The 26,452-nt window shown below is 35.2% G+C and overlaps 2 protein-coding genes across 4 annotated transcripts in view; both read left to right on the top strand.

The window, feature by feature from the left end:
- Nucleotides 1-4,205, top strand: part of coq3 (coenzyme Q3 methyltransferase) — a 16,740-nt gene extending 12,535 nt beyond the window's left edge. Inside the window, exons 5-7 of one of the 2 annotated variants that reach the window (XM_030157985.1) lie at nt 1,878-2,037; nt 3,381-3,518; nt 3,592-4,205. In XM_030157985.1, coding sequence (XP_030013845.1) covers nt 1,878-2,037; nt 3,381-3,518; nt 3,592-3,653 — 360 coding nt within the window. In that variant the 3' untranslated portion in view covers nt 3,654-4,205. Of the gene's footprint in view, nt 1-1,877; nt 2,038-3,380 lie in introns of both variants that reach the window. The other variant, XM_030157986.1, reaches the window with a different exon arrangement.
- A 4,337-nt stretch (nt 4,206-8,542) lies between these two features.
- The window catches only part of faxcb (failed axon connections homolog, metaxin like GST domain containing b), a 48,291-nt gene continuing 30,381 nt past the window's right edge, over nt 8,543-26,452 (top strand). The window contains exons 1-4 of one of the 2 annotated variants that reach the window (XM_030157984.1): nt 8,543-8,739; nt 12,505-12,626; nt 23,705-23,840; nt 25,924-26,120. In XM_030157984.1, the coding sequence (XP_030013844.1) occupies nt 8,704-8,739; nt 12,505-12,626; nt 23,705-23,840; nt 25,924-26,120 (491 nt within the window). In that variant the 5' untranslated portion in view covers nt 8,543-8,703. Of the gene's footprint in view, nt 8,740-12,132; nt 12,627-23,704; nt 23,841-25,923; nt 26,121-26,452 lie in introns of those variants that run through there. The other variant, XM_030157983.1, reaches the window with a different exon arrangement.

Raw genomic sequence — 26,452 nt, 5'->3', positions numbered from 1 at the left:
AATCTTCAGTTAATACCTCAGAGCAGAGTTCAGGCTCTTTCTGGCCCAAATCTCTCATTCATTGACTTTTTGCCTGAAAAAAACTCACATGAATGGACTTCACCTCAGGGCGGCTTTTGTAGACAGAGTTCAAAATGAAATGTGCTGTTGTTACAGTGTGACGTTATGGTTTTGTGCATGAGGCTCTGAAAGCTCTAAATGTGGAATCCTCCACTTGTTTTGCCCAAAGGATGCTTTTACAGAATGAAAGGAGGCCAACATTAAAACGAGTAAACATTTACCTCCTAAGACCCAGGAAATGTCAGCAAAGTACAAGCTTTTTTTTGTTTTTTATTAATTAAGTGCCTATATTGCCCTGCGATGAACTGGTGACTTGTCCAGGGTGTACCTCGCCTTCGCCCCTATGTAGCTGGGATAGGCTCCAAGCGACCCCCGTGACCCTAGTGAGGATAAAGCGGGTTCAGAAAATGAATGAATGAAGTGCTTATATTGGAAACATCATGATGCAACAGTTTTTTTCAGATGCAGTTTTTAAAATTTTTATGGAATGTCCTTTGTGGTGGACAGTTTTATTTATTTATTTATTTATTTATTGGTATAAAGTTGTGAAACTCTTGTCCGCAAATGGGGACAGAAAACCCATAGCTGGGTCTTAGGAGATTAAAATGATCATAACTCCCATTAAAAAAAAAAGAGAAAAAAAAAACTTTTGAAATGGCTGATACATATATTTAGAACAGCATTTTGGCTGATGGCCGATGTTACTTTTCTTCTTTTGTTTTGTTTCTGTTCTTTATCTCCTCCTTTAACAAAGACATTTTCATTATAAACATAAAATGCTTTTATTTTAAAGTCTTTCAGTCCTTTATCACATGATCTTTGAATGAACACAGACTGAAACATACAAATGAATGAGGAAAAAAAAAACAGTGATTTGAAAAGAAAAAAAAAATGGCCGATTCCGATGTCTGGCCACGATGTCGGAATTTGTCATCCTCAACACATTTATTAGAAAAACCTCTCAACCACCACTGCTGCTCTAAATTAACAGCGTTACCAAAGTAATTTTTTTATGTTTCTGTAATTGTAAATACACCTGTATATAGAAGCTCTTTAACTGATATTTTTAATGCTAAAACAGGATTATTATTATTATTATTGAATTTTAAAATTCACTGTTTAACAAAAATACAAAAATTAGTGAAGCACATTATTATTTGCTCAGCGAACTGGCTCCAATTTGGGAATAAAACAGTGAATTCAGATTGAAATTCTTTTTTGCTCTTGAAAATGATAAAATGCCAAGAGTTTATTGAAAATTAAAGAGTCTCATTAAAGCATTATTTGATACTGGATGGACTCATGGATGGATGGATTTTATTTATTCCAAACTGGGAAGTGTCAGTGTAGCAGCAGCATGGTACACATTCAATAACAAAATAAAGCCACAGCAAACATGAGTAAAGACAAATATACATATGAGCAAACATCATACACTGCACACTATACATTAGAAGTTTAAAAAGATCTGGGTAGAATCTGGAAAATAACTGTAATGTGCTGAAAAATAACTGTAAGGTGCAAAACAAGTTGAAATATTCCAATCAGGAATGTGCAAACTGACATTTAAGTGCAAATGGATTTATGACCACAGATAGGGAAAGATGGTCTAATACATGTGTTAAGTGCTTTATATGAAAGACGATTAAGAAATGTAAGTGCATTCACTGGCTGCAGCTGCATTTTACTTGTAAATATTTCATCTATGTGTCAGAGTTTCTGAGGATGTTCGCTGGCCTTGGTCTGTGAATCCTTTCTGATCTGCTGTAAATGTTCTCCACTTTCCAGACTTAAACATTCCATTTCTGTTTTTGCAGCCAGGTGGCTCGCTCTTCATCACCACCATAAATAAGACCAACCTGTCCTACGCGTTGGGTATTGTCGTAGCTGAGCAGCTGCTGCGCATCGTTCCCAGTGGAACGCACGACTGGGAGAAGTTCATCAGCCCGGTGGAGCTGGAGCGCCTCCTGGAGTCCAGTAAGTCCTCCTAAATTTACGTCATTACACTGAGGACTTAATGGTGTTCCATCCAGATCATAAACATCAGGTGTTGTTGATCAGCTGTTAGAGCAGTGGTTCACAACCTTTTTTGGCTCGTGACCCCATTTTAACATCACAAATATGTCGACCCCAGACATTCAAAACAGACTTTTTTTTTTTTTTGCTAAAATTAATTTGTTTTTGATCATTGTAATAGTTTGCTATACTGTGTTGCAAATAAAAGTTAATTTTAGACCATATTTAGTCTATATAATGTATATTATTATGGACGGAGGCAGTAGAGCCAGGTGTAGATTACTTCACAAAGGGAGAATTTTCTTTTCCTTGGTCAGGATATGTACAGTCAGTCCAACCTGGATTTCCAAGGCTGACAATTAATATTGAACAAACAAGAACTCAAACTATGAATTATGAAAGAGCTGCAGCATCTGAAACTGACCACAATGAACATTTGACAGATAAACAGAACCACAGTGCTGTAGTTTTACAACCACAGTTTGTCATGTCTTTTATGGATTGGGATTGTCTCTGTCAAAACTCACCATATATTTTTTATTTTCAAGTTTTTATTTATTTATTTATTCATTTTTTTTTTATCAATTACTAGAAATTTCTGGCGACCCCATTTGAATTCCAGGTGACCCCATGTGGAGTTGCGACCCCAAGGCTGAACAACACTGGGTTATAGCCTTTAATTTTTACCCCAGACCTCAGCTAATATGATATGAAAAAGTGACTGAAACCACTGAGTGCAGATTTATGACAAAATGAGAAAATAGACACTATATGGACCAAAGTATGTGGATACGTTGAATTCAGGTGTTTCTTTTCTAACAGGGGTCTGGGATACAAAACAATAATGACTAATGTCAGAATATAGTTATGTTAGTAGTTATGTTGATATAGTTGGTGTTTCTAAACTATATGGACAAAAGTATTTGGATACATCCTGTCTACAGCTGTATGATGTCCTGTTCATAAGGATTTGAGATAAAAACATCAATATTTCCTTAACATTTAATGGTTGATTTTTCTTCCTCAGTGAGATGTGAAGAAAGTAGATGGTTATTTGTGGTACAAATTATTATTTACAGTCAGAGCATGAAAAATATTATAGAAATTTAGAGGTAGAACATTTAAAATCAGAGTCATGGGTCAAAAAACCAAATCCATGTTGAGAGAAATTAAGTAAAAACTGTATCTGAGGCATTTTGGAAGCAAAGATAACAATTTAAACCAAGTCTCCAGTGTCAAACATCCCGTCTTTCCTCTGTCACCGTTAACTCTTCTTCCTCCTCTAACCATCCTCCTTTTTCCAGACGGTTTCTCGGTTCAGTCGGTCCAGGGGATGTTGTACAACCCCGTATCCAGAGCCTGGAGCTGGACTAACAGCACTGCCATCAACTACGCCCTCCACGCCGTCAAACTGAAGGAGGAGCATCCCCAGACGGACCAGACTGAGGAGCCGGGTCACAGCTGAGCCCGTCGACCGGGGATCGGGTCTGAAACCTGGGGGGGGGGGGGGCTCAGCTGTGACCCCACATCAGACTGGGGTTGATGAAGGGAAGGAACTGAAGCTGAATGTGGGCTGAAGTTGTAGTTTTGCAGCGAGTGATGAAATAACATGAAGCTGTGGAATTCCAGTGTTTTTTTGTTTTTTTTTTGTCTGTGTGAAGGCGGATAACGTTTTCAGGAATAGGGTCGTACGATGTTACTGATTAAACGTTGATGATAAAAATCCACTTGGGCTTTTCAGTTTGACGCATGATTTAGTAAAATTGTCCTCGGGTTGGTTGCATTTTCAAGAGCAAGTATTAAAATCAGACTTTAAATGGTGGCAGTCCTGGCTTCTAATGGTAAATATATGTACATTTCTGTGGCTTTGCTGTGAAAAGGAGGAGACGGTGACATCCTCTGAGCTTCTAATGGGTCTCATGGAGAAGTATTATATAAGAGAAATCAAGCCTCTGGCAGAGAATAAGTCATGTCTGCGTATAATGTTTTTAAAGAGACAATGAACCAGGCAGCAGCACTTTAATTTATTTCACCATCATTTTTTTGTGATCAGGGAGCAAACAGGGGACATAATGTGAAGAAAATGTCTTTTTAAGATTAAAAGTAAGAATAAAGCATGAGGTTTGGTATCACAGTGTTGGTTAAGTTTCCCAGAAATATAATACTATGTCTTTTTTTTTTTTATTTTTTTTTTTATTTAGGCTCTACAGCGGTGGTGTCCAACTCATTCAGCCCTGTGTGATTGAAGTGGACCGGACCATTAAGATAATAGTATAATAATCTATAAATAATCACAACTCCATATTTTTCCTGTTTGTTTTAGTGAACTGAATTATGAAAATGTTTACATGTTTTCCCAAAAAATGTCAATAGCCTGAACAACCTGAAATTTCCTCAGAAAATAAGTGCAATTTTAATAATATTCTGCCTGTTTATCATTTATACATGTACATTATAACTTACAGATGACAGTGGATCTACAAATACATAAAATATTTCGTAACAGGCTGAATATTGGTACAATATATTGGTATATATGTATGTAATTTTAATTGTGTTTTATTTATTTTTAACAACTTTGTACGGTGACCTTGAGTGTCCTGAAAGGCGCCTATAAATAAAATTTATTATTATTATTATTATTATTATTATTATTATTATTAATATTATAAATTCTGGAGTATGAAATTTGGAGTTGTGATTGTTTATGTGTTTTTACCCCTCAGCTAACTTCTGAATGAAGGGTTATAGTAATTTTTTTGACGTCTGTCCATTCAGTGACATAATCGCATTAACTGAAGAATGCATTGACATATGTAGAAGCCAGTAATGTAATAACAACCGATAACGTAATAATGGCCGATAACGTAATGAATTTGCCATTTTTAAAATGTAACAGGCCAATAACGTAATATCTGGCCAATAGCGTAATAAATGTCCTAAACCGATTATGGAATAACTTTTGGCCAGTAATGTTATAACTTATTACGTTATTGGCTCAGTTATTACATTTGTAAAGAATTTTTTTTGCCAGGCCAATAACGTAATAACCAGCCAATAAGTTATAATGTTAGTGGCCAAAAGTTCTTACATTATCGGTTCAGGACTTTTATTACATTGTTGGCCAGATATTACATTATTGGCCTACTACATTTTAAAATTGGCAAATTTATGACGTTACTGGCTGTTATTACATTATTGGCTTCTACAACATATCTGCACCACATTTATACTGTGGATGCATCTTGTCATGGAGCAGAAGAATATTAAAAATAGGTGACCTTGACTTACATTTATAAGGTCAAACGTCCTTGTGCAGTTCTAATATCTGAGTACTTTCAAATATAAATATGTATGTAACAAGTTTTACACAAAGACAACAGAAATTAAATTGTAGGGCAGCAACTTTTTGATTGATTGATATCTTTATTTCGATCATATAAATGACAATTTAAAAACAGAAATGCAAATAAAGGATCATCAAGAGAATGAGAACAAAACAAAACGGTAACTTAAAACTGCAAGGTCTTAAGCCTCAAAATTTACAAAAAGAGTAGAAAGAAGTCTAAACTGATCTAATCCGACCCCTTCAAACCTTTCCATGCTTACTGTAAACAACACTGTCCCAAATTTATCAGCAATTTTGAAACATGTACATTTAGTCACTCATCCATATTACAACACATTCACCATACCCTGCAAAATTGATATCCAAAAAACACCTTATGGAGTTTATTTATCAGTGTACCTCTGGAAAATCATGTCTCTATGCCTCTTTTTAAACACAATCATACTGGAAGTTAGTTTTAGTTCTGCACTCAATCTATTCCACAGTTTAACTGCCATAACAGTGATACAGAAGGTTTTCAATATTGTACGCATGTTTCTGTCCGTTAGATTTAAATTTTCCCTTAAATTATAACCCCCATCTCTTTTTCATAAAACATTTTTTGAATGTTTTTCGGTAGCAATTTATTTCTTGCTTTGTATAGTAATTCAGCGGTTTTATGTTCCACCAAGTGAAGAAAGAAAAAAAAAAAAAAACTTTCAACACAATCTTGCACTATATTTAGCCAAGGGGGGTTAATAAAAGTGCCCAGGACATTATGTTTATCTTATTTCACTGGGCTGACCTACTTAAGACCAAACTGGGCAGTATGTGGCCTCTGAACTCCTGAATAATTTCTTCAGTGTAACTTTTCCCTTTTGCAAATTCATCTCATGGCCCAGACTGGACTCTTTAACGGGCCGGTTTTGGTCCGCGGGCCGTATGTTTGACATCTGTAATGGTGTTGATGTATTTTGTAGTTGTAGAACATATGATTTTAATTTCTAAACCAGTGTTTCAAACCTTTTTTGTCTTGTGACCCCCATGTTAACATCACAAATTACTGGCGACCCCAGACATTCAAAACAGACACTTTTTTTTTTTGCCAAAATTAATTTGTTTTTGATCATGTAATAGTTTGCTATACTATGTTGCAAATAAATGTTTATTTTAGAGGACATTTAGTCTATTTAATGTATATTATTTTGGATGGAGGCAGAAAAGCCAGGTGTAGATTACTGCACAAAGGGAGAATTGGATTTTCCTTGGTCAGGATATGTACAGTCAGTCCAGCTGTGATTTACAAGGCTGACAATTAATACTGAACAAGCAAGAACTCAAACTATGAATTACACTGGTCAACAACAAATTTATTAAGTTTTTTGAGCTGATTTAGGATAATTTTGGTGTGCTGAATCCAAAAATCACATTAATTTTGCTCAATCAGGTCAACTTTCTGAACTATGCTACATATTGGCTTTTTAACATTTTTGCTTACATTTATGGGCATTTTCACATCATATGATACAAAATTCTTTCATATTTCTTGCAATAAACAAGTTCTGAAGATTTTACTTTTGCCAATTTATGATTAATGTTTTTTTTAATATTACAGGTGAATGAAATGGCTTCGACTAGAAGACCTTGCAAAAATAAGCCTGATGTATTCTGCTACATCTGCGGTGAATACACCATTGTACCTAACAGGAATCAAGTCACAAGTTTCATAAAGTGTGCTTACCAATCTTATTTTGGTATTAATTATTATATTTTCTGAGAAGATCAAATTTTTCAAAATCAATTAGCAAAAAAACCTGACCTGATTGAGAAAAACATGTCATTTTTGGATTTAGCGGTGCAAAATGGTCCTAATTCAGTTGAAAAAACCTAGACAACTTGCAAAAAAACATTTTTTTGTAACCCAGTGTTATGAAAAAGCTGCAGCATCTGAAACTGACCACAATGAACATTTGACAGATAAACAGAACCACAGTGCTGCAGTTTCAGACTCACAGTTTGTCATGTCTTTTATAGATTGGGATTGTCTCTGTCAACTCACCATATATTTTATTAGCAAGTTTTTTTTGTGTTTTTTTTTTTTTTTTTTTTATCAATTACTAGAAATTTCAGGCAACCCTATTTGAATTCCAGGTGACCCCATGTGGGGTCCCGACCCCAAGGTTGAAAAACACTGTGTTAGAGCTTTTAATTTTCCCCCCAAACTTCAGCTATTATGATATGAAAAAGTGACTGAAACCACTGAGTGGAGATGTATGACAAAATAAGAACGTAGACAAAAGTATGTGGACACGTTGAATTCAGGTGTTTCTTTTCTAACGGGTCTGGGATACAAAACAATAATGACTAATGTCAGAATATAGTTGTGTTAGTAGTTATGTTAATGTAGTTGATGTTTCTAAACTATATGGACAAAAGTTTTGGGACACATCCTGTCTACAGCTGTAAGATGTCCTGTTCATGAAGATTTCAGATAAAAAGTTTTATGGGAGATGTTTCTTCTTAAGTGAGATGTGGTGAAAGTAGATATCCATCAGGTAGAATATTATTATTTACAGTCAGAGAATGAAAAATATTTTAGAAATTGGAGGTAGAACATTTAAAATTATAGTCATGGATAAAAAGAAACAATCAATGTTGAGAAAAATGAAGTAAAAACCATCTTTGAGGCATTTTGGAAGCAAAGATAACAATTTAAACCAAACTAACCAATGCAATGATATTTATAACATAATACAAAACTTTATTCTGACAGTCATTATTGTTTTGTATCCCAGACCCCTGTTAGAGAAGAAACACCTGAATTCATCATGTCCACATACAGCTTCACAGTTTGTCTTTTATGTATTGTCATCGTCTCTGTCAACTCACCATATGTTTTTATTAATAAGTTTTTATTTTTATTTTTATCAATTGCTAGAAATTTCAGGCGACCCCACGTAGGGTCCTGACCCCCAAAGGTTGAAAAACACTGTTCTAAACCTTCTTCTAAACTTCCCTTCTGCTGCGCGCACTCCCACACTGTCATCGCGCTCCCTCCAAAGCGCGCCCACACGCCACGGGAGCGCGCCTCTAACTCTCAGTGTCCATGGCTGCGGTGAAGACGCACCGGGACGCACACAAACCCGGTGGATCGTATTGGACCGGACCCGGTGAAGGTTCAGGGCTTGTGTCATGTGACTTCAGGATTTAAGTGTTTTGTAGAAGTTGTGTCCTTAAGCCTCCAGGTATGCGCGTGCCCAGGACACAGTTGGAGACCGGACCTGGTGGATTCCTTCAACATGAGCGTCATGTTACTGTTCAGAAGTTGCTCCAGAGTGAGTAGAACTTAATGTTCTTCATGTTCATGGTTAAAGAACAGAAACGTTGTTGCACAGTTGATCTGAACGTGTTCAACAACAGGATTTTAAGATTTATTTTTGACATTTTTGTGCATTGAGTATATCATATAGTTTATTCCCTGTTATATATTTAGATCAGATTTGTTATTGTGTCTGTGTTGCAGCCTGAGTCAGATTTAAGACAGAGAAAAAAAAAACAGACCCAGAGCAGCTGAGTGCATCTGAGTTGTTTTTCCTCATGTTTTCCTCATGTGATGTAAAGCGGTCACCAGCAGGTTGTGTTTCTTACATCACACAGAACCACTAGGTTTTCTGGGATGCGTGGGCTCGTCAGGGCGGGGTGGGTCTGGAGACAATAGGCCATGAGTCAAGTGTCTGAGATTCACGCACGGAAACCGGATGTTTCCAAAGCTTCCGCAATAAAACAGAAATAAAAGTTGGATAATGTAAGTCACAGGTGTCAAATATGCGGCCCGTGGGCCAAATCCGGTCTGCCAAAGGCTCCAATCTGATGAATTTGTAAAATGCAAAAATTATACTGAAGATATTAACAATCAATAGTGTCAAAATCATTTTATTTCAGGTTCCATACATACACATACGAACCAATTAGATCTCAGTTGGGTCAGACCAGTAAAATACTGTCGTAATAAACTATAAATAATGACAACTGCAGATTTTATCTTTGTTTTAGTGTAAAAAAAAAAAAAGTAAAATTACATGAAAATGTTTACATTAACAAACTATCCTTTTACAAAAAAATGTGAATAACCTGAAGAAATATGAACAACGAGCGACACAGTGGTGCAGTGGATATCACTCGTGCCTCACAGCAAGAAGGTCCTGGGTTTGATTCCTTTCTGTGTGGAGTTTGCATGTTCTCCTTGTGTCTGCGTGGGTTCTCTCCGGGTACTCTGGCTCCTCTCACCATCCAAACACATGCACTAATAGGTTAATTGGTTAATCTAAATTGCCCATAGGTGTGAATGTGAGAGTGATTGTTTGTCTCTATGTGTTCAGCCCTGTGATGAACTGGTGACTTGTCCAGGGTGTACCCCGCCTTCGCCCCTATGTAGCTGGGATAGGCTCCAAGCGACCCCCGTGACCCTAGTGAGGATAAAGCGGGTTCAGAAAATGAATGAATGTATGAATATGAACAACGTGAAATGTCATGAAAAAAGTAAATGCAATTTTATCAACATTATGTACATATGTAATTGTAATGTAAGTTGTAATGCACATGTGTAAATGATAAACGGATAAACCGATGCAGAATATTGTTAAAACTGCACTTGTTTTTCTTAAGACCTTTCAAGTTATTCACGTTATTCAGATTTTTGAGGAAACTATGTAGCTATAAATATTATCATAATGTAATTTTACTTTTTTCACTGTTATTATTTTACTGGTCCAGCCCACTGGATATCAAACTGGGGTGAATGTGGCCCCTGAAAGAAAATGAGTTTGACACCCCTTATCTAAATAAAAGGAGCCAGTGATGATAAAACAACAGAAGTTTAACCCTTAAAGACCTACAGCTATCTTTGTAATGACTTCCAAAGCAAATTTTCTTTACATTTAATCTTATCTATGGGATTTGTCACCATTTGTTAGAATGTTATCCTTTGAATTTTTACATTTTCAGGAATTTTCTAGATTTAATTTACTGATCATGTAGATGTTCAACAGAAAAGTTAAGTGAATTTTTCAGCAAAATGTCTCACTAACTGAATGTAGAAGCAATCGTCTCCATCCGCTGTCATTGAGTCTGTTTACATCTACACCAATACTCCGATCATTAACTGATTTCTGGAGTTATCAGATTATTCCAGTGATCATGTAAACAGGATAATCTGATTGGTTTTATCCGATAACAGCAGTAATCTGATGATGAGAAATCAGATTAACTCTCACCTGGATTTCTTCCCAATACTCTGATGTCTTCAAGCATGTATACAGGTTAATCTGATTTTTTTTTTTTCTGCATATGTGTAAAAAAATAAAAGTGTGTGTGTATATATATATATATATAAAAACAGAAGTTACAGATGACAGACACAGTGAGCCTGAGGACAATGGTAAACAAGCAATGAAATGTTGGATAGCAGCAACATGTGACCTATTCTGTAGTCTTGTTAGCTCTTCCCACATTAGGACAGCCAACGCTAACTCTGTAGGCCAGCGTTTTTCATCCTTGGGGTTGCCTGGAATTTCTAGTAATTGAGAAAAATAAAAATAAAAACTTACTTGTAAAAAAAAATGTGATGAGTTGACAGAGAAAATTAATTCATAGTTTGAGTTCTTGTTTGTTCAGTATTAATTGTCAGCCTTGTAAATCACAGCTGGACTGACTGTACATATTCTGACCAAGGAAAATCCAATTCTCTCTTTGTGCAGTAATCTACACTTGGCTTTACTGCCTCCGTCCATAATAATATACATTATATAGACTAAATGTCCTCTAAAATTAACATTTATTTGCAACATAGTATAGCAAACTATTAGATGATCAAAAAAAATTAATTTTAGCAAAAAAAAAAAAAAAAAAAGTCTCCATTTTGAATGTCTAGGGTCACCAGAATTTTGTGATGTTAAAATGGGGTCACGAGACAAAAAAGGTTGGGAACCACTGGTTTATCATGTATGTGTTTTGTGTTATTTGGACTTTGTATGGCTGCTACCTTGGCCAGGTCTCCCTTGCAAAAGAGATATCTAACCTCAATATATATATACAGATAGATAGATAGATAGATAGATAGATAGATAGATAGATCGACAGGTTCCAACAGTATCACAGACTTAAAAACAACAGTAGTAAAAACACAATAGTAAAAATACTTTAAATTCCACAAGGAGTCAGTGCAAGAGAGAGTGTTATAAATAAATAAATAAATAAATAAATAAATAAATAAATAAATAAATAAATGTAAAAGCATCTGAAACTGACCACAGTGAACATTTGACAGATAAACAGAACAACAGCACTGCAGTTTCAGACTCACAGTTTGTCTGATATGAATTGGAATTGGCTCTTTCAACTCAACATATATATATATACATACATACATATATATATATATATATATATTTTTATTTATTTATTTTTTTTTAACAATTATAAATAAACTATAAATTTCAGGTGACCCCATTTGAATTCCAGGCGACTCCAAGGTTGAAAAACAATGTGTTAGAGGTTTAAGCTCAGCAAATACTCGAAAACTAAAATTTAAAGTGTGTTTTATGAAATACAAAAGTTTCATGAAAAAAAAAAAAAAAAAAAAACACTCCCAGTTTTTATTTTCTTTCTCCATGTGAAAAGTGCAATTCTGAAATGAGCCACATGCATCTGAATATTGACCACTGGGGGTTTTATTTTGGAAAGTCCAACCGGAAGTTTCGTGTGGTGTTTCCAGACACTTGGTGATTGTTTCTAAAACCTGCAAAGGAAACCGTGCAGGGTGGTGTGCGTCGTCGTGGGGAGGGGGGGGAGTCGGGATGTTTCCTCCTGTCGCTGTTCCGGACGCATCGGGCGCCGTCATGCCGTAGAACCGACCCGGGGGTGTAGATGAAGCCGGGGAGGCTGTAACCGAGGCGGAGGGGAGGATGTACTGGGCGGCTGGCTTGGCCTCTTCCCGGCCGTGTGTGGTGGAGCTGGGGCGGAACCACAGCCTGCCTCTGGGGCTGTGCGGCTCCGACCAGCAGCAGTCTTTGTATGGGTACATCATCGCCTTCCCTTTGCAGGACTACGGAGGCATCATGTCCGCCCTGGGCTCGGACTCCTGGTGGAAGAAGACCCTGTACATCACCGGGGGGGCCCTGCTGGCTGCTGCTGCCTACCTACTGCACGAGCTGCTGGCCATCAGGTAGGAAGGAGCTGTGCTGTGTGTGTAAACCTCCGCCTGTTTTATTCCATCTCCATCTGTTTCAGTCTAATTAATCCCTCCAGACGCTGATTACAGCTCATATACACGGAGAAAAACCTGCTGTGGGTGGCATTTCTCTGCAAAATCTCGCGGTTGTTTCTGTGGTTTCAGTGCTTGTTTTCCTCCTTCCAAGGACACGACTCTAGATCATGAAAAAATAAATAAATAAATAAATAAATAAATAAAAGGCGAGTCACGCGTTCGCTCGTGTGCCAACTCTGGTGCCAACACCTGAACGCATCACACCGACCTTTAATGAACCCTGAGACAAACAGCTGCTACTATTCTGCATCTGCATCAGTGTGTGTGTGTGTGTGTGTGTGGTGATTAACAGGACTATTGTTGCTTCAGTGAATGCGTGCCTGTCAATGGGGGATTATTTTTTGGGCCATGCAGGCCAGCTCCGCGGACTAAGTACATCCTGTAACAGTGGCCTGGTAGTTTCTGCTTTCACTCACCCTCCCCCCCCCCCATGATAATCTGTGTAACCTTGCGTTTTCGTGCAGAAGCGCTGCTGCTGAATCACGTGCCGGCTGCTGAGGCTGGACCCCGCAGCCTCCCGGCATCATCTGTCCGGGCCATGTGATGTGTTGGCTCTGCCACAGTAGACCGCTTTTCCTCCCCCTGTCCCCGTCTGCCAGCTCCTTGTGTTTGGAGAGGGGCTTCAAGTGGTTCGTGTGGGAGAGGGGGGGCTGAAAAAGCAAGAGGGTGCGTGAAGCAGACGGACACATGACGCAGGGACTGGTTTCAGCACCATGAGGCTGTGGACAGCGACTTATAAACCTGAGGCATTTCAGGACCACAAGACAGTGGACAGCGACAGTACAGGAAATACAGCTTTAAATAGTCAAATAATCAATGAGTGAGTCAATAAATCTACCAGTCATTTTGTGTTTAACCCTTTCATGCACGAATTATGAGAACCTTTATCAACATTTTGTCCTGAGTGTTTTTATTCCTCTTTAGGCATGAAAAACACAATGCGATGGAAAATTTTCATCTGAAAAAAAAATAATAAATAATAATAATAATAAAAAAAAACATAAAAAACAATAATGAAAAAAAACCTCTTATGAACCTATTTTTCATGAAGTTGCAAAAATGTCCACTCAATTGGACACCATTTGTTTAATTTTTGACGCACAGAAACATGTATTTACTGATAAATTGTGTGAAAACTATGGGGAGGGCTTATGATTCTGGGGGTTTATGCTCAGGAGAGCTCTACATAATGTTACCAGTTCATGTCAGAAAAGATATGTAGTGTCTTAAAACTTTAATAAAGATATGTGTAAAAAAAAAAAAAACAAAAGAAAAAAACCCCGAAAAGAACAACACAATCCATGAATATACAAGAGAACAGCTGTAGAATAGCTGTCCACTGTAGTGACCAGTATGCATGAAAGGGTTAATTGTACAGGAGAGATCAGTAATGTATGACCTTTTTTTTAGTGTAATTCAAGTTTTTATTTGATTTAATTTCTTTTTCTCCAACCTTTGTTTATTTGGAGTTTTCTAGAAAGTGGGCAATACAAACACTATATCATATGTGACATCAAATGAAAATAAATTGTTGCACAATTTCCTTTTTTTTTTTACATGCAAACAAACCCAAGAACAAGAACAAGTACACTAACCTTCTCCATTAACAAAAACAAACAAACAAAACAAAAAAAAAAAGCCCCCAAAAAAGCTCTAAACAAACAAAAAAAAAGGTCTTGAAAGGTTCACATTTAGAATATCGACGCGTTATGTGTTACACAAGGTGCATTACCGAATACAAAAAACAAAGAAGAGGACCAGGTGGAAAAATTACCATAAAGGTCAATCTGGAACAAAGGGGAAATTTGTTTTCCTGAATAGTTAAAACAAAGGATTCCAGATTTGTGAAAATTTATCAGCGGAGGCATAAAGTGTCATTCTAATTTTTTCCAATTTGTGGAAATACAGAAAGCCTCTGAGCCAGTGAATAAAGGAAGGGGGCTGTGGTTTATTTGATTTTATAATAGAGAAATTACATGTTTTACATTCACATGCATGTATAACATCTTACAGTGTTGTTTTCTATATTTCTTTGCTTTTCTTTTCAGAAAAGAACAAAACAATCCATCTGTACAATTGTTTTTCTGTGTATATCTTCGATGTTATCACTTCTTGATCCCACCCCCCCTTTTTTTTTAACAAAAAACATCGATAAAAAAAAAAAAATACAAATGACATTAATATAGTAGCTAAACAACACTGGGTGTGATGACTTGTTCCTTTTTAGTGTTCAAAAAGTCCATCCATGGTTCCAGCATTCCTCAAACTTGTCATGTTCTAGTCTCAAAGCAAATGTGAGTTTCTTCATCAGGGAAATTTCTTTAACAAGCTCTATCCAATCTTCTAATGTGGGTAGTTTGTCTGTCATCTATTTTGTAGTGATTAATTTCTTGCTAGCAACCAACAAAATATTCAACAGATATCTTTTCTTTTCTTTTTTTTTCTTTTTTTTTACAAAAACCCTTATTTTTAATCACACTTTTAAAAAAACAAAATAAAATAAGAGAAAGAGAAACACACCAAAATTCACATGGAAATGAACTAGAATTAGACACTAAAAATGAGGTAATTGTTAAATACTGGCCTAAATCATGATTAACAATGACAGCCAACATCAACGCTGATATTCTTTTCATCATCAAAGAAAAAATTTGTGGTAAACAACTCACTGAGTCACAAAAACAAACAAACAAACAACAAATGTAAATGAGTAGTAGAATCAGATGTTCACCAAAGACAGGGGTTGAATACATGCAAAACAAATGCAACATTCTTTTTTTTCTTTTGTTTTACTTATATTTTTTGTTAAATTATAGCTTGATTGATCATTTATTTTGAGCATTTATGGAAGGAAAAAAACGCAAAAGAACATAATGAATGTACAATATTCACAAGTGAGTAAATACCTATACATTTACACATATACCTACACAAACATATACCATAAAATCTACCCAAAAAGGAGTGGGATGAAGTACAACTTATTGATACCCACCCCCATTCCATTGTTATATAACGCTAAGTTTAAATTTGTTCAGTTCCTTTCTATCAAACCATCAGTCACTATTGAATGTAATACAACCACAGCAACATTAACATTCATAGTTACATCATAATTATCTTGTACTTCCTGTTATTTATCCCCCTGTTATACCAGCAATAGGTGGATCTTATGTTTTTTTTTAACACACTGTCTTTGAATGAACATAAAACCAATTTAAAAACTGCAAAAAACAGCCTTAAATATAACACAACACAAACATATCAGCCATTACCATTGTTGAAAGTCATTTATTTACCCATATGACATAGATGATCTGCTGATATATGTGATATATAGCAAAAACCTATTGATTACTGATGATAATTCAATAGATAAACTGAAATAAAGAGGTAAAAAAAAAGACTGAAAGGTGAAATAAAATGCACTCATGCAGTTGGAGGGTTAAGGTCATGTTTCTAAAATGTGTATTGATTTGAAAACGCTGATCTGTTTCATTCCATGAGTCAGAAGCACTAAAAATAAAAGCAGATCAGACCCAACATAAAGCATTAGAGCAGGTCTGGAAAACTATCTGAGGCAGGTATTATGGGAATTTTCCAGTAAAGGCTTTATAGTTAAAAATATACCAGTGCGTATCACATATCTGTGTGAGAGAAAACCACCCATTAATACTCATATGTGTTTATGTTGAAACAAGCATCTCAGTAAAAAAAAACAAACAAAAAAACAACAACAACATAGATTTAATGGTTTATGAGAGGTGAAGTCTGTTATATGTTTAAATAGATAATAAATATATTTAAAAAGAGGTTTAAAAAACTATTTCTAAATAGGTATATGGAAGATGAGGGATAAAAATGGCTAAACATATGGAATTTTATAAGTTAACATGGATATTTATGTAGAATGTATGTTTTATATATTTTTATGGGTGTTTATTAATATGGATATTTATGTAGTATATATATCGATATGGATAATTATGTAGTATATGAATATTTATGTTGTAAATAGATAAATATATAAACCAGGGTGAGTAGAAAGGGGTGGGAATTTTTAAAGTACATACTTCTGCACACCCCTTTTTGGAAATTGTTCATATTATGATTTGATGATGCTTCTATTATTATTTTTTTATTTTTTTATTTTTTAATATATATATATATATATGTGTGTGTGTGTGTGTGTGTGTGTGTGTGTGTGTATATATATATATATATATATATATATATATACACACACATTATTTTTTTTTTTTTTTTTCTCAATTTTTAGACAAGTTCATTCGAAATAAATTCATTCAATCTGAACAAGAGCATAGAGGTGCTGAGAGTAAATTCTTATTTTAATGCTTTGTTTGTTTTTGAGGAATGTAAAGGCCTGGATCACGTCAATGGTTTTTACCCCCCCACCCCTCCTCGTCCTCCAGAAACCACTTGAAGGAATCACCCAGGATGTTGATCAAAGATTGTAGCTCATAGATAATATTTGTGGAAAGGGTTTGTACTCCTTTTGGTGACTTAGTTACTGGAGACATTAGTTTGGACCAAGATAAGGACTGTGTGTAGGGATGTCCGATATGCCGATATTGTCCAATGCTTAATTTCCAATTCCGATATCTACCGATACCGCTGCCGATATATGTGGGATATTAAACTAATTTTAGGTAACATCACATATCTCCTGTCATGGAATTAACACATCATGCCTAATTTTATTGTGATGCCCCATTGGATGCATTCTCAAATGCAACAAGGCTTTCAAAATGTAAACACTGTCTGTGCAAAGAATAACTACTTCAACTTCAGTTGTGGAAAAAATGCCATATTTATTTATTTTCTCTCCCTTCCTCCATGAGTCTATTACAGTGTGGCAACTCTACTGTACAATTTTGAAAACTGCACATTTCTTTCAGCTACAAACGATGCTTCATTTACATGTCGGTAAATGCCGGCGAAATCAAGGCATTATTTTATCGGTTTTCATGATAGGCAAAAAAAACGATAACGATATTCACCGATATTACATTTTTATGCCAATATCGGGCTGATAATATCGATGGGCAAATATTATCGGACATCTCTAATTGTGTGTCTTAAATATATGAAGAAAATGAGCTGGTGTTAGTCCTACTATGTTTTATGTTTTCTTCTTATTCTAGAAATCCTTGTATATTGTGTCAAATTTGAGGGCTTGAACACCCTCTGAATATAATAAATATATTAATGCCTGTAATATAATCTTTGCACAACAGAGAGAGCAAAAAAGCTTGAAGATTTCATCATTATTTGTCAACATATCAAACTGTTTTTAACGACCAAAGTCCTGCTATCTTTATTAGAAATGTGAAAATTGAAACATTTCATTAAATCAATTTGAAAATCTAAAATAGATCAATAAATAAATTCATTCATTTTTACTTTTCAGGGCTTCATAACATTTAATCCTTGAGGAAAATCCTTTTACTGAACACGGAACGTTTTTATTTATCAATTCCATTTAATAGATTTCATTCAATTACGTTACAAGATGAAGATCTGATGACAGACTTTCAACTCTGTTATCCATGTGGTGATTTTGTCTTAACATTTAATACATTATTCATAAAATAATGCAGGATAAACTGATGTACATAGTGGGAGCAACTCGATAAATTTGTATTAAATTATTCAAAGTGGAAGAGCAGCGGCCGGTGATGGAACAGAAGATGAAAAGACCCAGGGTCTGTGGTTTTGACTCGGTCTGACACTGGTTCTAAAGCAGTTTCATCCATTTCTGTCACTGTTTCACTGAATCTAATGTCATTCACTGTTTCATTTGTCAAATGAAAGCATTAATCATTAAAGTACTTAAATAGATGTCTTTTATAACATTAACCCTTTCATGCATGAATTATGAAAAAAAAGGAGTGGAAAGAAGAAAACGTATTAAATCCCACCCCCACCTCTCGTTTATACAACATAACACATTACTTTTGCTGCCTTAATGATAAGATTACATCTGTTTAGAGTCTTAATAATGTAAATAACAGATAATAAACAGATTAGGACAGCTGAAGTATATTAGAAAGTTAAAATGCAGTTTGAATTTTCGAAAAAATATGGTTTTATTAAAAAGATATTTAGCCTCCTGAGACCCAGAAAAGTACAAGTTTGGGCTTTTTTTAAGTAAATAATTGCATATATTGGAAACATCATGATGCAACAGTTTTTTCAGATTTCCTTTGTGGTGGACAGTTTTGTTTTGTTTTGTTTTGGTTTTTTTGGACAGAACACCCATCGCTTGGTCTTAGGAGGTTAACTTTATGAGATCACAGAGCAGTCCAGATTCTAAAAATAAGATGATTCCTTTTTTCATTCTATTGCTTAGGGTCTATAGAGACTGCCCCCATGTGGTTTGGAGAATATTACCTTTAAAACCCTTTGGAAAGTCAGCTTCAACTGCACTGCAAAAATCAAAATCTTACGAAGTGTATTTTTTTCATTTCTAGTCCAAATATCTCATCACACTTAAAATAAGACATAATCACCTACAGAGTAACTTTTCAGTGAGATATAAGAGCTTATTTATAGACAATAGATCTGGAAAATCTTAGATAATTTTTACATGTTCCATTGGCAGATTTTTTTTTTTTGCTTAATTCAATATGTTTTTTTTTTAAATTAAAACAAAGAATTCTGCCACTGGAACAAGTGAAAATTATCTTGGTAAGATTTCTTGAAATAAAATTTTCAAGATCTATTGTCTATAAATAAATTAAGTTCTATAAATAATATCTCACTGAAAAGTTACTCTTTAGGTGATTCTGTCTTATTTTAAATGTGATGAAATATTGTAAATGTTAACATTTTTGTTTAATTTTACTTTTTTTACTCTAAGACAAAGAGAAAGAATTGTGGTTTTCATTTATAGTTTATTTTTTATTATTTATTTATTTATTTATTTCATGGTTGTGCAATTCATCAGTAACATTCAATAATCATCAAGTAAACAAACATGTACACACCCATGCTTGAAAAGGAGCAGGATGAAGAAAATCTTATATTTCTTGCCCCCTTCTAAATAATAATAACCTTAATGGTTAGCCATACACAACTAGCTATAAAATCATACTGTATAAAGTCAGACAAACCAACTAAATACATTCAAAGATAGTACCAAATGAATACAAAACCAAGTGCAAAACTACATATCCAGAAAGTACAAAACATAGGTAAATATAAACCTGATGAAATGATGCAAAAACATTTTACCAGTCCAAAGCAAGGAAATAAATATGTCTCAAAATATAAAACAAATATGAAATATTTGGACTAGAAATGAGAAAAATAGACAAGATTTAGATTTTTGCAGTGTGTGTGTTCACAAAGGTGGGTGTCACGCATGGAAGGGTTAAAAAACATCACTAAAGTCATTTTTGCTTTATTAGAAGTAGCACACATCCCAAACATTCCCTCTGACTGTAACTTCAGAGACAGATGACTCACTGAATCACTCATTTATAACCAGCTGAACTTCTAACAGATGCCGTTAATATCCTTCTGCTCAGCGGAGACTGTGATGCAGCGAAGAATCAACAGCTTTTTCCACATAAACACCCTTTTCCAGCTGAAATTCTCTGATATCTCAGCTCTTCTCATGTCAAAGAAAACCTGAAATATTCCAGAACACCTGTTATAAATGTAAAACAACTCACACGCTGTTAATATAAGATCAAACAGAAGAAGCGCAGAGACTCATATTGACTCTAAACCCATTTCTGTTCATTTTAACGCTGTTACTGCAGGTCTTTGTTGGTAGATGAACCGCTCTCTGTCCACCCATAGACCTCACAAGGCCATGTTTCATTCATTTCAGTTTAGAGTTATTGTTTTACTGTTAATAAGTAAAGCCACATGAGACGTTGTAATTAAATCCGTATTTTTCTGGGTTAAAGAGACAGAATAACATCCTCCGGGGATACGGGGTCACTGTGCTAAAATAAACTCCAGGTGAGAGGATCCTGAGTCACCGAGTCCTGCTGTTCTATGTTCGGTGTTTACTGTATCCCACAGCACCGGCTGACCCAGAAACATTTAGGAACTTTAGTCGCTTTCACTTCAATGGCAGTTTAACAGCTTTATTAACCTGTTAAACCCTGACCATATTTTCAGGGGAAAAACGCCTAAAAAGACATACCCAAAGTAAATGAAGAATTACTTCACAATAATAAGGTTCATATGGATGTTCTTGGTGTCTATGGACATTTAGAGACCTCACAGAATCTATTCCCATTGTCTAAAACATTGTATCTATTACTATGCCTGAGTAAACTGTAACAAACTAAAAGAGAAACTGGAATTTTTTATCCTCGCCTGTTTTTTTTTCGGCTGGATTGATGATGATATGCATAAATTAATTGCTCGTGTCAGAGATTTTTTAATACCATATATTTCACCCCGCAAAGATTAAAAATCATGTTTGAACATTAAAGTTTGCACTAAAATACACTTTTGATGTACTTTTATTAACATTAGGGTCTAAACTTTGAGCAAAAGTTGAAAAAAAAAAATTCATTGTCCTGATTTATTATATTTTTATAGTAGATGAATATTAATATAATTTTTTGGCCCGTGGGCGGGCTGATGGGGCTAAAGAGGTTAACGACCATTGCTGCTGCATCGATGCTCTTTGGCCTATTTTTCCTGCTTTTGAACACACAGAGGTAAAAATAGAAAGGTTTCCAGTGTGTTTGTAGTTGCAGAGTCAGCTGTTTGACGCTGATCATTTCATGAAACGCATCCACAAAGAGAGGAAATCCATCAAAGAAAATGTAAAAGTGTTAATTCTGAGTCACTTTTGTTTCCTTAAGTGTGTTTACATGTGGTTTTCTGTCAGTCACTTGATGAAATAATTCAGCGTTTTTCAACCTTGGGGTCGGGACCCCATGTGAGGTCGCCTGGAATTCAAATGGGGTCGCCTGAAATTTCTAGGAATTGATAAAAATAAAAAATAAAATCTTACAAATAAAAAATAAATGGTGAGTTGAGAGAGACAATCCCAATACATAAAAGACAAACTGTGAGTCTGAAACTGCAGCACTGTGGTTCTGTTTATCTGTCAAATGTTCATTGTGGTCAGTTTCAGATGCTGCAGCTCTTTCATAATTCATAGTTTGAGTTCTTGTTTGTTCAGTATTAATTGTCAGCCTTGTAAATCCAAGCTGGACTGACTGTACATATCCTGATCAAGGAAAATAAAATTCTCCCTTTGTGCAGTAATCTACACCTGGATTTACTGCCTCCGTCCATAATAATATACATTATATAGACTAAATGTCCTCTAAAATTAATTGCAACATAGTATAGCAAACTATTACATGATCAAAAACAAATTAATTTTAGCAAAAAAAAAAAAAGTCTGTGTTTTGAATGTCTGGGGTCACCAGAAATTTGTGATGTTAAAATGGGGTCATGGGGCAAAAAAGATTGGAAACCACTGAAATAATTCCTCAAAAGCAAATGTTCTTGTATTGGCAAAATATACACTGTAATCAGTTCCTCTTATTTGGAATTCTTGGCATGTGTTCAAAGACAATGGGAGAAAAAATTGGCCACAGAGTTTTCTGAAGACGAATGACAATCTATACTTCACAGCATTCATTCATCCTCAATCTGTTTAAGACAGTCATTCAGTTCAGAGTGGTTCACAGACTGCACTGGTCTAAAGTGAAGTTAAAAATTAAATCGGACTTGAATCCTACTTGTGATCGTTGTGAAGCTGAACCGGCCATGCTGTCTCATATGTTCTGGTTTTGTTCAAAACTGAAAAACTTTTGTCAGTCTATATTTAGATTTCTTTCTGATGTAACAGGGTCTGATATTGAACCTGAGGCAACAATGGCAATATTTGGCATTACATCACATTCTTTTCATTTTAACCAAAAATCAAAAAATCTAATTGCCTTCACCACTCATGTAGCTCGTAGACTAATACTACTAAAATGGAAAGATAAACAATCTCCAACATTTAAATCTTGGTTTATGGATCTTTTACATCATTTAACATTGGAAAAAATCAGATATCACTGGTCTACAAGGAAAATGCTTCCAGAATAAAAGTAATGAAATTTTACCACATGAGAGTCACCGATAAAGAAAAATCAAGTCAAAAATGCTGGTTGGCTGAACTTTCCAAGATACAGCCTTGGGTCAAAATGTGAAATTCAAGAATTATCGAGAGAATGGGTTTGACTCAAAAGGAATATTTGTCTCAGAGCTACAAGATCTACTTCAAAACACTGTCTGCACATTAGAATACATTCACTTTACAGGTTCTATTTAGTGGAAGATTTATAAAACTATTAAATAAATGTACATAAACCAATGTATATGTGTAATAACACTTAATCATATACCTTGAAAACATCAGCAAACCGGCACTTTTGTCATTTATTTTCCAATTGATCTTATTAAAATACATAACATTTAGCACATTTAATCTCTGAAGCAAATCATTTCTAAAAAATTGTAGACCAGTGTATTCTACAAGAGGATGATGCCAATAAGTTTTTCAGTACCTGGCAACCTGTTCTGAATCACATAAAAGAGGTAGACTGACTTATTCCACTTGTTCACTTATTCCACAGTAGTCTTATTAATACAAGTCTGTGACTAATATCTGTGTTCTTTATTTATTTATTTATTATTATTACTATTGTAATTATGTTCTTTTTTTTTGGGGGGGGCGGGGTGCAACAGGGTGGGAATGTTCATGGGTTTGGGGTAACAAACAAAAAAAACAATGACTGTATTATGCTTTTCTCTGACTCGATATGTAATAAAAATCACTTTGAACAAAAAAAACAAACAAAAAACTAAGCAAATGTTATTACCACTTTTTTTATTTATCAATTAATGTCTTTAAATATGCTGTTGGACTACAGAACTCATGATCCTGTTTTTTAATATTTGATTTTCTCTGTCTCTTATAGGAAAGAACAGGAGTTGGATTCTAAAGATGCCATCATCCTCCACCAGTTCTCCAGGCCAAAGAACGGTGTTCCCAGCCTCTCGCCCTTCTGCCTCAAAATAGAGACGTACCTGCGCATGGTGGATCTGCCCTACCAGGTCAGACGCAGAATTTAACACCTGAAACACCATCACATCTGAGGCTGGAATACACAGTCTGGAATACAAAAAACATATAATTTTTGTGTTTTTTTAGTTTAGTTTATTTCAAATATGCAACAAGACAAAGAAATTTTACTTCGTCCTTAGAAATAAAACAGGTAGTAAGAAGTCATGGAAGAAAACAAAACAAAAACGAAACCTATACATATACATGACTTCATTTGCACATTCGAAAAGGAGTGGGAGGAAGTATAACTTAATGAGGTTTTTAAATTTTGAGGTATTTAAACCACAGGTTTCAAACATGCGGCTCGGGGGCCAAATCCGGCCCGCCAAAGGGTCCAGTCCGGCCCTTAGAAAGAATTTGTGAAATGCAAAAATTACACTGAAAATAATAACAATCCTTTTAGTTCAGGTTCCACATTCAGACTAATTCAATCTCAAGTGGGCAGGACCAGTCAAATACTATCATAAACACCAAATTTTTCTCTTTTGTAAATGTAAAATTTTTCATGTATTTACACTAAAACAAAGTGTAATTTCGCAAAAATGTGAATAACCTGAACAAATATGAACAACCTGAAATGTCTTAAGAGAAGTACGTACAATTTTAACAAGATTCTGCCTGATATTAAATATTTGGTGTATTTGTAGATCCACTGTGATCTGTAAGTTATAATGTACATGTATAAATGACAAACTGAGGCAGAATATTGTTAAAATGACACTTATTTTTTTAGTTTGCTCATGTTATTCACATCTTTTGAAAAGATAGTTTGCAGATGTAAACATTTTCTTAATGTAATTTTACTTTTTTACACTAAAACATACAGGAAAGTTTGGAGTTGACATTATTTATATATTATTATGTTATTATTTCACTGGTTCAGCCCACTGCAGATCAAATTTAGCTGTGAAAAAACACGTAGACTCAAGAATCTCATAAAACTACAATTATGTGAGTTAAATGGATCGTTGTTCCAAAATTTTCCATTATTGTTCCACCGGAAGAGTAACTTTGCAGATTACTGGAAACATCTACATGATGCAAAGTACAAAATCGGTGTTTCTTTATCTGCTCAGATGTCCAGTGAAGTTTGATGGGCTAGGGTGAAAAACCCAAACTGCTGGGAGATGGGGGTTCATTTATATGGTAAAAGACTTACCACTTGAAGTCAGTGTCGGAGAAACATAACAGGAGAATGAAGAAAAAATTCACCAAAAGGCAAGGTTGAGATTTAAAAAGTTAAAACACTAGCTTTGTTTATTGCTTCAGGCGAAAGTTGAAAAAAAAAAAAGAATCTAGCATCAAACACACATTTCGTTACAGAGAGAAAAAGCAAAAAAGGCCCGCCCACAATAAGAGTTTCCTTTGTTACTTTTCATAGTCTTTAGTGACTCTTGGAGACTCCCATTATTCAATGACATCATTTGTCGTAGGCTTATTATTGGCTAATGGTAGTTACTGGGCAGAACATGTCAGTCACTCCATAAGCTAATTCTAAGAAAAGCACATGCTTTTGCACGTGCACCGCTTTGGCTTAGCACCGGCACTGTTAAGCTAGCATGTCTTGACCACAAAAATCCCCTAGTTCGTATTCTGGTTTTTCTGCTCTATGCTCTCTTTACCACAACTACCCTCTAAAGATGTAAAATTAGATCTTTTAGGTTGAATATGACCTCTGCTCTGAGTTCATCGCAGGCAGGTGTTAGTTCAGTCAAAACCACACACACACACACACGAATCAAACCTGACTGTTCAGTACCTCTGAAAATAAAAATACAAGATACAGTTGGAAAATAAAACTCAGAATATAACCTAAGACTTGCAAAAATAAAAAGACTCAAGTAAAACAACTTTGTAATGTAAAGATGAAGCAGACAACTAATGATGTTACTTTTCCTCTCCTCCGTTTTGGTTCATGATGCATGATGTATGATATTCACTTGACATTGTAAAATTTAAAGTCACATTCAACTCCCATTTAATACGATCCGTTTAACAGCTGAATGTGGCCCCTGAACTAAAATGAGTTTGACAGCCCTGATTTAAACCTTTCTTACGTGTTTGCCTCTGCAGAACTACTTCGATGGGAAGCTGTCGCCACAGGGTAAGATGCCCTGGATCGAGTACAACCACCAACAGGCGTCGGGGTCGGAGTTCATTGTAGACTTTCTGGAGGAGAAGCTGGGGGTCAACCTCAACAAGAACCTGACGCCGCAGGAGAGAGCCGTGTCCAGAGCCGTCACCAAGATGGTGGAGGAACATCTGTACTGGTGAGTGGCTGACGTGTCCAACAAGTGAAGAAGACTGACTCCAGCCACTGACATCCAGGATGGTGGTTTAGTCTGCATCAGTGTCATAAAGCCAACAATTCCAACAAACTCCCACAATTTTGTTCTATATACCTGTAATTCCATCCTATTAGGCAAGGCAAGGCAAATTTATTTGTATAGCATAATTCATACACAGGGCAATTCACAGTGCTTTACAAAAATGGAAAAGAGACAGATTAAAAACACACAATTACAATTAAAACATAATCAATAAAACAAATATATAATAATCAATTAAAATAAAATAAAATAAAAGAGAAGAGTGCAGATAG

This window comes from Sphaeramia orbicularis, chromosome 16 (genome assembly GCF_902148855.1).
Source record: "Sphaeramia orbicularis chromosome 16, fSphaOr1.1, whole genome shotgun sequence".
Lineage (NCBI taxonomy): Eukaryota > Metazoa > Chordata > Actinopteri > Kurtiformes > Apogonidae > Sphaeramia > Sphaeramia orbicularis.
The sequence above is the reverse complement of the archived record's forward strand: the minus strand, read 5'-3'. Positions and strand labels throughout refer to the sequence as shown.